This window comes from Bos javanicus, chromosome 9 (genome assembly GCF_032452875.1).
Source record: "Bos javanicus breed banteng chromosome 9, ARS-OSU_banteng_1.0, whole genome shotgun sequence".
NCBI classification, from domain to species: domain Eukaryota; kingdom Metazoa; phylum Chordata; class Mammalia; order Artiodactyla; family Bovidae; genus Bos; species Bos javanicus.
The window spans coordinates 22,050,470-22,064,107 of NC_083876.1; the positions used below are offsets into that span (position 1 = coordinate 22,050,470).

Sequence of the window (13,638 nt, forward strand, 5' to 3'; positions counted from 1 at the left end):
ATTGAAGGACTCTTTATAAAAGTGTGGTCGCAATGGATACTAGCAGTAACCTGGGCTGGAAACAATGGGAGATCTTCTGCCAGTCCTAGAACGGAATGGGTGAAGGGAAACCAAATCTGGAGGGAAAGTGCTGTGTGGAGAGTGAGCTACCTGAGGAGCTGTAAGCTGCGTGAGAGACATACAGCCCATAGCAATACCATGGAGGTAAAGGGCAGGGGAAAAAAAAAACTTTTCTTCCTGTCAATATACCAGTATTTGCCTAGTGTTCCAAACTGGCTAATATAACCAGAAACCAGAGGTTCCCTAATCCTGGCTGGTAAAATCCTAGAGTTCAACCCTATTAAGACACAGTAGTGAGGAAAAGAACAGAGAATGGGTCTGAGGTACAAATAGAATATACATCTAGAATCATCCATCCCTTTTGTTCTTCAGCATATATCCTTGTCCTTTATTTAGGCAACAAATTTATGTTCTCAATGTAAGAATCATACAGAGTCCTGAAGCTATCATTTCATAAGAGGCTGATATCAATTTAGTCATACTCTTCTCATGAATACAATGGAACTTTCTCCAGGATAGATTATACATATGTTAGATGGTAAGACAGGTTTCAATAAATTTAAAAGACTGAAACAATACAAGATCCAAATTTAACAAATTAGAAATCAACAATAAAAGGATATTGGGGGGAAATTCCCAAATATTTTGAAATTAAACAATATACTTTAAATAATCCTTGTTTCAAAAATGAAATCAAGAAGAAATCAGAAAATATTTTGAACTGAATGAAAATGAAAACACAACATATAAAAAATTATGGAATGCAGCTACAGCAGTGCTTACTGGCAAATTTATAGCTTTAAATGCCTATGTTTTAGAAAGAAGAAAGACCTTAAATCAATAATCTAAGCTTAAACATCTAGAAAAAGAACAGCAAATTAAACCTAAAGCAAGCAGAAAAAGAGAAATAATAAAGATCAGGGTTGAGACCAAGGATGATGCAGGCACAACAGGGAAAGATCTAAAGGAACCACAAAGTTGGTTCTTTGAACAAAACAATAAAATTAATATGATCAAGGAAAAAAAGAAAAACAGACTACCAAAATCAAGAATGAAAGTGGGGACCTCACCACCAACTTTACATAAATTAAAAGGATTAGAAGTAAATGCTATCAACAACTCTATAACAACAAACTAGACGATTTAGATGAATTAGAAAAATTCCTAAACATACACATTATTGAAACTGACTCAAGATATAGAAAATCTCAATAGGTGTATAACATGTAAAGAGAAACTGAATTAGTAACTTAAAACCTTTCCACAAAATCCATATCCAAATTCCAGGACACAGGAAAAAAGGACTACTGAAAACAATCTATGAGGCCATCATTAAACTAAAGGTAGAAAAAAGAGGAAAAGAAAACCACAGACCAATATCATGAATTACAGAAACAAAAATCCTCCATGAAATACTCGCAAATCAAATCCAGCACCTCTTTTCCAAGGGGCTGTTAATGGTCCATTTCTTGACCTCCTGGTAAACCACTGAACTAAATATTTTTCTCTTGTGCACTTACGTCTGTGTAATGGTTCAAGTTTAATGATTTAAGTACACACAAGAAAGATAAGAGTGCCTAGTTCTATGCGTTCAAACTATAAGTAACAGTAAAAGATAAGGACTAACAGAAAAACAAAAATAATGGCAGAATATGACAAAGTGTTCAGAGGAAATGGGAACATAATTGATCCATGTATGCTACTCTATTTTACTTTTTGAGGTGGTATGAGAAGGAAAAAACAAAAACTTTCTAAGAAAAATAGAACTGGGGTTGCATTTACCATGGATGGGTAGAATGTCAATAGGTGAAGAGAAAGAAAAATTTAGGTAGAAATATGCATGGAAAAACTTTAAGCCTATCTGGGAGAAACACGAGGCCAGGTTTGGCTCCACCACTATATATACATATAGATTAAAAAAAAAAATCACTGGAAGCCCAAGGCGAGCAAAGTATAGAGGGAGTAACTTAAGTTTTCAGAGCAGGAAAATATGCTTTGGGGAGGGATATTATTTTGAAAGTTAAAGAGTTGAATGTCTTGAACCAGGAGAAAGAGAATAGGGTGGCAGTTAAGGGACTGGCAGTTAACTGGACCACTTTCTCAACCTTTCAGGAGTTGGCGAGGTCAAAACTATTCATGTTATTTGCCTTTTTCAATCTCAATCTTTCAAGTTTCCAGACTATATGACTTTTGTTTTCATACCAGATTAAATGTGGAAATAGATAAGAGAGTCTAGGGGTCCTCTATTAAACCAGGTGGTAAAGACCTAAACCTGAAATACTGAGTTACATATTTTTATATATGAAAATATAAAACAAGTTCACTCGTGTAATTTTGTTTTTGTAAAACAGTTACATTTTCATTAGAAATGTTATTTATGTTCACATGTGTTGGTTTATGATTTTTTAATGAATTAAAATTTTACAGTCTGTTGTAACTTGCAATACATTATACATGATATGTAATCAATGTAAGTGAAAGTTGTTTGGGGTCCTCAAAAGTTTTAATCATTATAAAGGGATCCTAACACCAAAAAGTTTCAGAACTTTCAGGGAGATTTAAGGACATACAACAGAGCAGTACTGGTAAGAATGAAGTGAAAAATATTAGATAAAAGATTTGCAGAGACAGAACTGAAAGGAGTTGGACAGTAAATGTAGGGGCAAAATGGTGAAAGAGACAAAGAATTCAGAAGTTTATGACTTAGGAGGATGACAGATTAAGAGAAGGAAATAAAAAAGATCAGAAAGTTTGGGAAAGGTGAAACAAATTCAGCTTTGCCAAGTAACAACATGTAAGAAAATGAACTATGTATAGGGTCTAAGATATAGTTTGATGGTCATTTTCAAGCAAAAGATACACATAAACATTACCATGAATATCTTGGATCACTTGTCCCCAGTTCCTTGGTGGAAGGTTGTGGTAGCTTCTGAAAATAGCTCTTAAACTGATAATTCTGGAAGCTTCCAGATTATTTTTACTAAGTGTCTTTTAATATTTTCTTAGTCTTGGCTAAATTACTATAGATAATTAGAAAGAGGCAGTCTGCTGTAGCTGTAAGCGGACCAGACTGAAAAGATAGAATTCTCATTACTCATTTTCTCTGGAGTTCACACTCTTTAATTTATACAATAAAAAGATATATAGGGTTGATCTATTAGGCTTCTTCAAATCTAAAATTATATGAATCGGCTATCAACCCCCTTCTCATGAACTAAAACATATACCCCAGTTTCCAGAAGAGTTATAGAACAAACCCAGATATTAGCTATTAAGTAGCAATACCTTTCTCAATTGACTGTATCTACTGTTGCTCCTCTTTACAGTAAGTCCTAACTCCTAGTATTTTGTCCAAAAATATGACTTTATCTAACTCGTAGACTTCTTGATTTTGCAAATTTTAAGCATATACTGCTTTGACACTTCTATCCCCAGCAATTCTCCATCCAGTCAACAACTTTCCAGGCTAAGGAGTTCTACAAATGTTGTCATCAATCTTAAAAACCTCTTCATCCCACCCATCCCTTAACTTGCCCACTTCTGGAGTTTTAAGACTTTCTCCAATTAATAAGATTAAAGATGAATTAATTATTGTAGGCTGAATAATGTTAGGGGAAAAAACCCGTTACTTCCCTTGGCTTTTTGGTCACAATGTATCAGGTTGCTTTCATGCAATCATTTACGAATCAGTTTATAGCAGTGCTTACCTTTCATTTCAATAGCAAAAGAACTCTTTCCACTCCCGCCAAATGAAGTTTTATATACTACTCTACTATAGAAATGGAGAAGGAAATGGCAACCCACTCCAGTGTTCTTGCCTGGAGAATTCCAGGGATGGGAGAGCCTGGTGGGCTGCCATCTCTGGGGACGCACAGAGTCGCACACACGACTGAAGCGACTTAGCAGCAGCAGCAGCAACTATATAAAACAGGTCATAAAGTGCAATTACCCTCAGCGAGGTTGGTAAAGACCTAAAACTCCACAGACTTGGTCAGCCCCTGCCCCTCCTTCACATCCCATCCACTAAAGGCTCTTAGGGTGCTTCCCAGGCAGCATGGAGCACACCAGGAAAATCATCGCTTTATGCAATCTTTAAAGATGCCACAATGCATGGAAGAATCAGAGGTTCAAATGCAGTAAAATTACTTCAGAAAATCTCTTTACAGCAACATCAATAACACATTACAAAAGTTGTTTTTTCTCAATTTACTCACACGTATATAATATAAAACTTTTCACAGATGCATTTCAGGAAAACTGCCCTTTCAATTAGTGGCTACAATACATGATATTAGGAAGAATCACTGGTAATTCCTCCTATAATAGATGTCAGTAGAGTACAAGATACCAAACACACATCAACAGTGAAATGGATCAAGATTATTTTTTATTGCACATTTGCTTACAAGTTTGCTGCTTTGGGCAGAGCTAAAAAGCTCAAGTGTTGTTAATTTCAGCCATATTTCATCAATCTAATTACAACAGTGATTTGCCTGTATGTTCCCCGAGGCTTATTATTTCCCAGAAACATTAACCTTTGCAATTTGTCTAGGCGCCGGAGCAGATTTAACATTTGTTGTTTTAAAATTTTAACCACTCAAAAACAACCCAAACAGCATACTGTAAAGAAAACAATGTTTCTGTCTGTTCATATAATCCAGGCTCAGAAAATTTGATTATGTAACAGTGCAAAGGTAACTATAAACCAAACTTTTTCCACACTATTCAATTCTTGTATGTATAATTAAGCATTTATTTTAGAAAATTTTAACACCTTTAGGAACTGATTCTTTCACAATTAGGCTTTTTATAAGGTCTCCTCTCCCTATCAAAAACAATCCCCACAATGACTCCTAATTTTATCTTAGACTAAGCTGCTCAGAATAGTTTTATTTCCTTTCTACAGTACTCCACAGATTAATGTAAAATGGAGAATGTTCTGTTCAAACTGAAATAATATGGCATTCAAAAAGCTCAAGCTTTAAAAATCAGGCTAACACCCAAAGCCTGATGAAAAAAGACACAAGAATGGAGACATAAAACTACTATAGCAAACACAAAATTTTGACCATTAACAGATCAGAAGTAATGGCTGATGCTCCTACTTGAAGCTCATCAATGTCACACTAAAAAAAAAAAAAAGGTATTTGGCAAAACTCTTCTAAATTATTCATCCCAAATGAATTTTTAATTATTTTTAATCCATCACTCTTACATTTTACACTTCAATCACTCATGTTTTCCTTTTAAGACTATTCAGAAGAAATAGTTCTACTTAAACTTAAGCTAATAAGTTTTTCCTCACACATTTTTACATAAAAGTTACTAAAATCACAATTCTGAAGAATTTCTTTTTTAATCATACAAACATTATATACTTAAAATTCAGTAAAGAAATTATATCCTTTCATATCCTATCCAGAATGATCGGTTACCAAATTTGTATGAACTCTTTTTCCACAGCATTTACTTGTAACAATCACGATTTATGAAACTTGTATCTCAACTCCACGGTGAACTAGCAGCCATGCTTATTCCACATAGGTACTGCCAGTGGTCCCTGTGGTGTCCTTTCAACAATGACAAACTCATCAGGGTTTCCAAATGCTTCATAGAAAACCAACAAATCCTGTATTGCACGCTCCTCAATCTGAAAGGAGGAAGGGAAGAAAACTTGCTTTACTCTTTGAATTACCACTTTCTATGCCTGCAATACAGCACAATAGGTATCCTGCAAGGAGAAGGGCTGACGCCTGAGCTAGAATAATCAGATACCCATCTTTCCTTGACTTTAATCTTGAGCAGAAGGAAAAAGAAACTGAAGATAGCTGATGGAATCCATTCACTGCAGTCTCTCACCCCGTGAGATACTTCCTGTTATTGTACGGGTTGTCTAGCTCTTTGAGCTCTTCAGGACAACCACGAGTCTTTGTTTCCTAAGCCTGGCTCTCTGGTTTTCAGCTAAGTCTATGGAATCTTAGTGTCTCTCAAATAAGTTCTGTTCTCCTTAAGTTAGCCTGGCTGGGTGTCTGTGGCTTACAACCTATGAACTCTGACTGATACAGAAGCCAGGTGGAGAGCTAGGTAAGGCCACTTCTCTACCAGTCACTTTCAAAAACTAAAACAGTCCAAAGCATCACCAGTGCTAAAAATATTAGCTTTACATAATTTTATTCTAAATTTATTATCCTGAATACCTTCAATTAATATTTGCTGAATGCTTCAGTTTTGTTTTACATTGCATTTACATTTTAATGTGCTAAATACATGCACCTCTGCAAAGCAAACAATTTTCTTAAGACCTAAGAATGAAATACAGTAACTAGTTCTTACCCTGAATTAAACCCAAAAAGGTTATCTTACCCTGAATTAAACCCAAAAAGGTACGTTACTTACCTGAATCAAAGCCAAGGGTTTCTCTCGGCTTCTGATAAGAGCTGCTTCCTGCTGTAGCTCTTCTTCTACGATAGATGCAAAAGTGACTGGTGCTACCACGGAAGGAGCGGTCAGTGAAGAAGACAGCCAGGGACTGAAAGAACAGGAATAATTAGCTTTCAGTCAGCTTGCCAAATTTTTGCACATAAAATCTCCCCTGAAATACTCTTTACCAGCGTCGCATTGTCTCCTTGTGACCTATAACATAAGGGGACCTGGAAGCTTCTGCATTTAAACTTAACAGAATGACAAGGTGAGAAAGAGAAACAAGGAGAACTGATATTTTATTTGAATCAGTGCTGTAAGGTTTGGAGACACCAAAAAGTGGAATAGAGCAAAGCAATATAACTGAAAGATGACTCAAACTGTAGAGCAGAGAGTATTCAGATGATACATTTCTATTTGATACTATTCTCAATTCTTAGTGTTCTCTCCCAGTGCCAAACCAAGTCTAGCTTTGAGGTCCCAAAGCTGATCAATTAACCTTACTTGGGACTGTCCGGAAGTGGTACATCTGAAATGTGGTTGCCTTCTCGTCCTGGGGAACCATGAGCAGAACATCTGCAAAACAAATGCCAAAACTGGAGATTAAAGCTTTTAGTAACATGAGTAAAACTGCTTATTAATAGAAATACAGGGGAGGAATTGCAAGGCTCTAACTCGAGACTAATTAATTTATGAAGTCAGATTTACCTTTGAAATTGTAAATAAAACAACAAAAATCTCTAGATAACTATAAAATTATGTGTATAAAATACCATGGGGGAAGATCTTACAAGATATGAGGTCTGTTCTTCAGAAACAGAGTCGCAGATGTAGAAAACAAACTTTATGGTTAGCAGGGGGGAAATGGGGTGGGTGAGGGACAAACTGGGAGATCAGGATTGATATCTACACTACTGAATATAAAAGAGATAACCAAGAAGGACTTACTGTGCAGCACAAGGAGCTTTACTCAATACTTTGTAATGACCTATATGGGAAAGGAATCTAAAAGAGTGGGTGTATGTACAACTGATTCACTTTGCTGTATACCTGAACTAACACAACACTAAATCAACTACACTCCCCAAAAAAGGTCTGTTTCTTTCTAATAACATTCATATAGCCAATTTATTATAAAAAACCAAACATTAGAAAATAGACAACTCTATGAAGAATGTTTTACATTAATAACATTTTATGAACAAAAGTGACAGATTAGCACGAAGTTTCAAAACATATAAAAACACGATAGTCAGTAGCCAAATTTTGTGTGACTATAATAGTATAAATACTGTGAGCAACAAAAATACAGAAACTGCTTTGATACCCCAGAGATTACAGATACGACAGAAATTTGTTTTATTCAAGTACAGATGACATTCAATGTTCATTACTGCTTACTGCTGTTCAGCAAACTGACTCAGTTATACGTATCTATACATTCCATGCTTTAAAAACACTGTTTCCATTATGGTTTTTCAGAGGACACTGAATAGTTTTCTGTGCTATACAGCAGGCCCTTGTTTATCCATTTCATATGTGATAGCTTACATTTGCTAACCCCAACCTCCCACACCATCCTTCCCCCATCCCCTTTCTCCTTGGGAACCACAAGTTTGTTGTCTTCTGTCTGAGAGTCTGTTTCTATTTCATGGATAGGTTCGTTTCTGTAATAGTTTAGATTCCACTGTAAGTGATACCATGGTATTTCTCCTCTGTCTGATTTACTTTATGATAATCTCTAGGTCCATCCATGTTACCGCAAATGGTATTATTTCCTTCTTTTTTATGGTGAGTAGAATTCGGTTGCATCTACGTACCTCATCTTCTTTACCCTTTCCTCTGTAGATGGACATTTAGGTTGCTTCCATGTCTCGGCTATTGTGCAGAGTGCTGCTAGGAGCAGAGGGGTGGCATGTATTTTTTTGAATTACAGTTTTGTTCAGATATGTGCCCAGGAGTGGGATTGCTGTGGTAATTCTACTTTCAGTTTGCTGAGCAATCTCAATACAGTGGCCACACCAATTTATATTCCCACCAAAAGTGTAGGAGGATTTCCTTTATTCCACACCCTCTCCAGCATTTGTTATTTGTAGACTTTTTAATGAAGGCCATTCTGGCTGGTATGATGTGGCACCTCATTACAGTTTTTATTTGTATTTCTCTAATAATTAGCAGCATCCTTTTGTGTGCCTACTGGCCATCTGTATATCTTGCCCATTTTTATCTTGTTGAGTTTTATGAGTTTTTTATATATTTTGGAAATTAAGCCCTTGTCAGTTACATCGTTTGCAAATATTTTCTCCCATTTCATAGGTGATCTTTTCATTTTGTTTATGGTTTTCTTTGCTGTGCACAAGGTTTATTTTTGTTTTTATTTCTACTGCTTTGGGAGACTGACCTAAGAAAACATTGGTATGTTTATGTCAGAGAATGTCTTGCCTAAGTTCTCTTCTAGGAGTTTTATGGTATAATGTCTTATGTTCAAGTCTTTAAGTCATTTTGAGTTTATTTTTGTGTATTTTTGTATATGGTGAGAGGGTGTGTTCTAACTTCACTGATTCACATGTGGCTGATAGAACAGAAATTTAAAACACACTAAGAACTCACAAACTAGATGAGGAACCAAGATGTAAAATGACATAACAGAAAAGAATTTAAGAAAACAAACTTAAAGATCTACTGACTGTAAAGACTAAACAACCAAATAGATTTGGTCATCTGAGAAGGCCTCACAGAGAAGACAATAAAAAGGGTATAGAATGAGGGAGGTGAGAAGCATTCCTATAAGGAGAAAAATGAACGAAGAAACGATGAGAGAGCCCTAGTTGTGGAATTTTATGCTTAGAAAGATACATAGAAATTACTTAGATTAATCGATTGCCCTCTTTCAACAATAATCAAATGTAGGTCTAGATGGGCTTTACAACAGAAAGTCAAATAGAGCAAGAATAAATGGGGCCTAAAATACTGACTTTCTGATTCATTTATGCACATTTATTGGGTATATATCAGACTACCGTACTGAAAATCAGGTTAAAACCTAGTTCTCTTCACTCTGGTAAAAGATTTTTTTAAAGGTATTTAAATAATGATAAAGAAATGTGAGAGTAGATAATTGATATTTACATCAATATGTACCAAGTACTATGAATTCACAGGAGAAATTACATAATATGGAAAAGGGTATATACACTACTGGCTTCACCGAGGAAATGACGTTAAAGCTGAGGAGAGTGGCACCGAGAAGGGGCTTGGTCATACAAATACCGGGAACACTTCAAGACTGTTGGCTTAAGTAAAGGTAGGTTGGTCTCTTCAATGAACTGAATGACTGGGTTAAGAGTTTAAGAGGGAAATAAAGTTAAAATGAAACAGAAGGGTCAGAGTACAAATGCACTAAGAATTAAAATGTTTAAACCTGATGTGTGTGTGGGCAAACAAATTTACTGAGTCTATTTTCATACACATTATCTCATTTAATCTTTCTAATACTCTGAAGAACGCACCTATTGTTCCTATTATATTGATTAGGAAACTATTAAAAATACTCAAAGAATATTCAATAATTTGACTGATTAGCAAGCTGGGTAAATGGTAAAGACAGAACTCAAATCCAGGCTTTTTTCACTCAAAATACAAAGTATTTTCCATACACTGTAGCACAGTCCATTACAAGAATCTTCTAATTCTTCAAGGATTGGTTCAAATATCACCTTTTCTCTCTGCAAACAGAACTGAATATAAGGACTAAAGTATCTTGTATAGGTCTTGTTAAAGCCAAGCAATCAGAACTTACTTAACATTATATAATTTATAAAGTACTATCATGAATTACCTGATATAATCCTTGTAACAAATCCATATGATAGGCATTACTGTTCTCATTTCAGAAAGGTTCACAGTGGACTGCTGTAAGAATTATACCCAACTCATATCTGTTTCGTACGATGTTAGAATTGTTTTCATTAATGATTTTCCAATGGATAACATCATTAATTATAAATTTACTCAAACATCTTTATCAAAATTTCATCTTAGAATGAAGTAAAACTGCTAAATAGAGCTATGACTAAACAAATACAAAATGAGTATAAGCTTTCCAATAATAAATAACAGCATTATTAAGCCTCAGGTATTTGCAGCATAGAAACAGACATCCCAACAGATAATCTTATAAAATTTAGCCTTCTGGAAATAAAAGCAACATAAAAGGGCTGGCTAAAACCTTTCAAAGATTTTTGTTCAAAGTGAAGAACATTAATCTTGCCAAATTTAGACTTCAAGAGAAAAACTTACTTTTTGCTCACATGGTTGACAATTATTAAAAATAATTTTGTATTATTGCAATTACAGAGATTTTATATAAAATTAGAGCTGATATAATTTTATCTCACATGTAGTTTTCCTTACTAATTAGAAATGCAAGATCATATTTTCTGCCTAGAAGCACGTAAGGGGGTATTTATAAGTGAAAGGAAAATGAAGGAAAACACATTAAAATGAAAAAGAACACGGAAGTAACAATAAACAAACACAAAGTGCATAAACCTCTCTTTTCACGTCAGTAAGAAACTTTGCCATTCTTTTATTAGCTCCTAGCCTGGGGCTGGGGAATGATCACATTTTCTACAATTAAGACAAGAATGAAGACAAGAATGTATTTTTTGTGGAACGTCCTGAGATGAGCCCTGCATCCCTGCCACTGAGTCCCTAAAGTATTCCTGGCTTCTTGCTCTAATTCCCACTATTTCCTCTGTTTATACTGCCCTTTCTCCTCTCTTAAAAATCCCATAAATATATGGCCATTTGATCATTATGTTACGTTAATATAAATAATCATTTAAATATATAGCCATAAATATAATGATCAAAATATTTGAGATTGAATAGGAAAAGTGTTTATGAACTAACGCTCAAACTTTTCCTCTTCAATGAAGTTTTTCTGGACAGCTCTAGCCCATGGTCGTTTTCCCTTCTCTGAACCACTCATACAGCACATAGTCATATACTGCTGTGTGACTTCTTTAACACTGTATATTACACTGTATTTTTGTTCTGTCAGTTAACTTCCATGTATGCGTATTTAGATTTACCAACCAGATTTCAAACATATTTCAGGCTGGGTCTGTGTATTATACTTTTATATATACACCCAGAGATGCCAGCAGAATATGTATATCAAGTGTCCCATAATCTGTTGAATTAATAAATATTCTACTTTATTATATTTTATCATTTCCTTAAATACCGCTCTCTTATAGTAACATATTTTCTATGATGAAATTAAAAATGAAATCAAAGCTGTTTTCTTTCTCAGTGACCAGAAGACAAAAAACTATTTAAAACATTAACTTCCACTTGCCAAACACCCAAGCTATGGATAGCAAGATACTATATCATACACTCCTGTAACTAAAATGTCTAAAGCACTATAACATCACAAACCACTTTTCACAATTAATAGCCTGGTGTTATAGCACACCCTAGCGATCAACTATGAAACCACACATCCTTAATATTTTAAAAGATAGAGAAAATTAGAAAATTTTAAAAATACATTCAATACTTAAAATGTAAAAATGTTACAAAACAATCTTAACATTCACACCTTGACATTTATACATCCAAGGCAAACAATACAGCTCATTACATTAAAAACAAATGCTACTTGAAATAAGAGCAATTTTGTTTCATTTATTCTTGCCCTCATTCACCAGATGCTCACTGAACACCTACTACACACTAGGAAACATTCTAATCAGTGATAAGCAAAGGTCAATCTTCCTTGCTCCCACTAAACATACAGCTGAACACAGACATTAAAAGACTAGTATTTGAAAACACTGGGCTTCCCTGGTGGCTCAGTGGTAAAGAATCCGCCTGCCAATACAGGAGACATAAGAGACAGTTTGATCCCTGGGTCAGGAAGATCCCCTACAGAAGGAAATGGCAACCCACTCCAATATTCTTGCCTGGGAAATCCCATGGACACAGGAGCCTGGTGGGCTACAATCCATGGGGTCACAAAAGAGTCAGACACGAATTAGCGACTAAACAACGATTCAAAAACAGTAAACAAAGAATCACCCCAACAGTAAGTTTACAACAGTTCTCATGTTATCCACAGGAATACATTCCTAGTCCCCTAGAGTGGATGCCTGAAACTGCGGATGGTACTGAGCCTGTGCACACTATGTTTTTTCCCTATACATACATACCTATGGTAAAGTTTAATTTCTGAATTAGGCACAGTAAGAAACTTACAACCATAAGAGAACAATTATATAACAATATAGTGTAATAGAAGTTATGTGAAGGTGGTCTATGGCTCTTTCAAAATATCTTACAGGAACATAATGCCTTTTACTTCTATGTTCTAAAGTATGATAGCAAAACTAGCATGAGTTTTTGCTTCTTTATAATTTCATGGGTAGAAGACTCATTTATAACATAATCTTAGCACCCTAAAGATACAATTATTTTTTCCCCCTCTCCTTATTAGGTTGAGAACTTTCCACTTTCCCACCCCCCCACTTGAAGCTTTCATTTAAATGGCTTCTCTTTGGCATATTTGAATTGTCAACATCACTACTCCTGTGCTTTGGGGCTGGTATTAAGTAAAATAAAGATTCCTTGGACATAAGCATCCTGAAACCCCAACAACTGATCTGATAACTGAGACGGCTACTGAATGGCTGGCGGGCAGGGTACACTGGACAAAGGGACGGTTCCTGTCCAGGTAAAATGGATCAGCGGAAACGGTCAGGATGGGGAGAGATGTCGTCACACTACTCAGAACAGTGCAGAATATAAAACTGAAAACATTGTTTACTTCTGAAATTTTCCATTTAATATTTTCACACTATAGCTCACAGCAGGTAACCAAAACCATGTAAAGAAAACCACAGACAAGGGGGTACTACTCAAACTGTGGTAAATGTGATAAGTGACAAGAGCCATGAAGGCATATAACAGGAAACTGACCCAGTAAAAGAAGTCAGGCTTCTTCAAAGAATTTGACTGAACAGAGACTGCAAGAAGCAAGTCAACAAGTCAAAAGGCAGTTAAGTGGGAAGAAGTAACTGGCATTTGAGAAACTACAAGGTCAAGGCTAAAATACAGAGATCATGTTAAAAGCTAAAGAGGTTGACAGGA

General features: G+C 35.4%; 1 protein-coding gene across 2 annotated transcripts in view; it reads right to left on the bottom strand.

Moving 5' to 3' along the window:
* Window positions 1-4,430: 4,430 nt before the first annotated feature.
* IBTK (inhibitor of Bruton tyrosine kinase) overlaps window positions 4,431-13,638 on the bottom strand; it is a 94,961-nt gene continuing 85,753 nt past the window's right edge. For both annotated transcript variants that reach the window (XM_061427292.1, XM_061427291.1), the window contains exons 27-29: window positions 6,985-7,056; window positions 6,457-6,589; window positions 4,431-5,710 (exon numbers count right to left, since the gene is read on the bottom strand). In XM_061427292.1, coding sequence (XP_061283276.1) covers window positions 5,579-5,710; window positions 6,457-6,589; window positions 6,985-7,056 — 337 coding nt within the window. In that variant the 3' untranslated portion in view covers window positions 4,431-5,578. The remainder of the gene's footprint in view (window positions 5,711-6,456; window positions 6,590-6,984; window positions 7,057-13,638) is intronic.